The sequence below is a fragment of the Malurus melanocephalus genome, unplaced genomic scaffold, assembly GCF_030028575.1.
Source record: "Malurus melanocephalus ecotype Western Australia unplaced genomic scaffold, MMel_1.1 scaffold_1157, whole genome shotgun sequence".
Classification (NCBI taxonomy): domain Eukaryota; kingdom Metazoa; phylum Chordata; class Aves; order Passeriformes; family Maluridae; genus Malurus; species Malurus melanocephalus.
In genome coordinates, this window is record NW_026624389.1 from 54541 (window position 1) to 55881 (window position 1341).

A 1341-nucleotide genomic window follows, 5' to 3' on the forward strand; every position below is an offset into this window, starting at 1 on the left:
TTCCAACCTCAACCATCCCACAATTCCGAGATGTTCCACCCCTCCCAGGGCCCAGCTCAGATCCCAATCCCCCTCCAACCCCCATCCCAGCCAAAAAACCACCCAACAGAACCCCACAGGTGTGTCCACAGGGGTTCATCCCCATCCCCCCTCCCCACAGGTGGAAGATGAACGGCACGGAGCTGAAGCTGGAGCCCGATTCCCGTTACCGGCTGGTGGCCGGGGACCTGGTGATCAGCAACCCCGTGAAAGCCAAGGATTCCGGCTCCTTCCAGTGCGTGGCGTCCAATTCCCGCGGCACCGTSGTCAGCAGGGAAGCCTCGCTCCGTTTCGGCTGTAAGTTTGGCACCCCTCGGTAAATCCAACACGGCCTGAGTTAGGCTGGGCTTAAACTGAGCCCGTCTGGAAAAAGGCTGGAGAGAATCTCCCCAAAACCCATGGAGAAATCCCGTGGGATTTCCACAGAAATTTGGAGAATTTGGGGTATTGTGGTGAAAGCCAGTGATATTTTTGGRTCTCCCCCAGCACAGACCAGCCCGTGGAGGGGGCAGGGAAAATGCAGAGGTTACTCCAGATGGTTTTTTTTCCCCTGTCCGGGTTTCACTCTGGTTTTTCAGTTTTACAGGAATTCTCGGCGGAAGAGCGGGACCCYGTGAGGATCACYGAGGGYTGGGGGGTGATGTTCRCCTGCAGCCCCCCACCCCAYTACCCGGGTAAGGGGGRCACGGCTRAGAAYGGGGTTCCCAGATTTGGGGAATTTYGGGGAAGGGAATTTGGGGTTAATTCGGAGTTTGTAAAGCAGCAAAGCAAAGGCAGGGTTTGGGGTGTCAATGTAAGGGTCAACTCCAGCCTGGAATCCCACTGGGTCCATTCCAATCAAACCCGGAATCCCACTGGGACCATCCTATACAGGAAGACACAGCAACCTGTCCTGTCGATTCCTTTCCCTTTTTCCCTCATGCAAAGACCAATTCCAGCCCGGTATCCCACTGGGTCCATCCAACTCAATCCACTGTGTCCCTCCCATCTAAGAGGACAATCCTGTCCAGCTGACTCCTTTCCCTTTTTCTGCCATACAAGGACCAATTCCAGCCTGGAATCCCAGTGGGTCCATCCCACCCAATCCTGAAATCCCACTGGGCCCCATTTAAGAGGACAAACCTATCCAGTTGATTCCTTTTCCTTTTTCCTCCATGCAAGGATGAATTGCATCCTGGAATCCCAGTGGGTCCATCCCACACAAACCTGGAATCCCAGTGGATCCATCCCAATAAAACCCAGAATCCTAAAGGGTCCATCCCACTAAAACCCAGATTCCCAGTGGGTCCATCCAACCCAATC

At 54.5% G+C, this 1341-nt stretch overlaps 1 protein-coding gene across 1 annotated transcript in view; it reads left to right on the forward strand.

Annotated features, from left to right (window-relative positions):
- CNTN2 (contactin 2) overlaps positions 1-1341 on the forward strand; it is a 19774-nt gene that overhangs the window by 5409 nt on the left and 13024 nt on the right. The window contains exons 3-4 of the mRNA XM_057387220.1: positions 161-336; positions 618-713. Of these exons, the coding sequence (XP_057243203.1) occupies positions 161-336; positions 618-713 (272 nt within the window). The remainder of the gene's footprint in view (positions 1-160; positions 337-617; positions 714-1341) is intronic.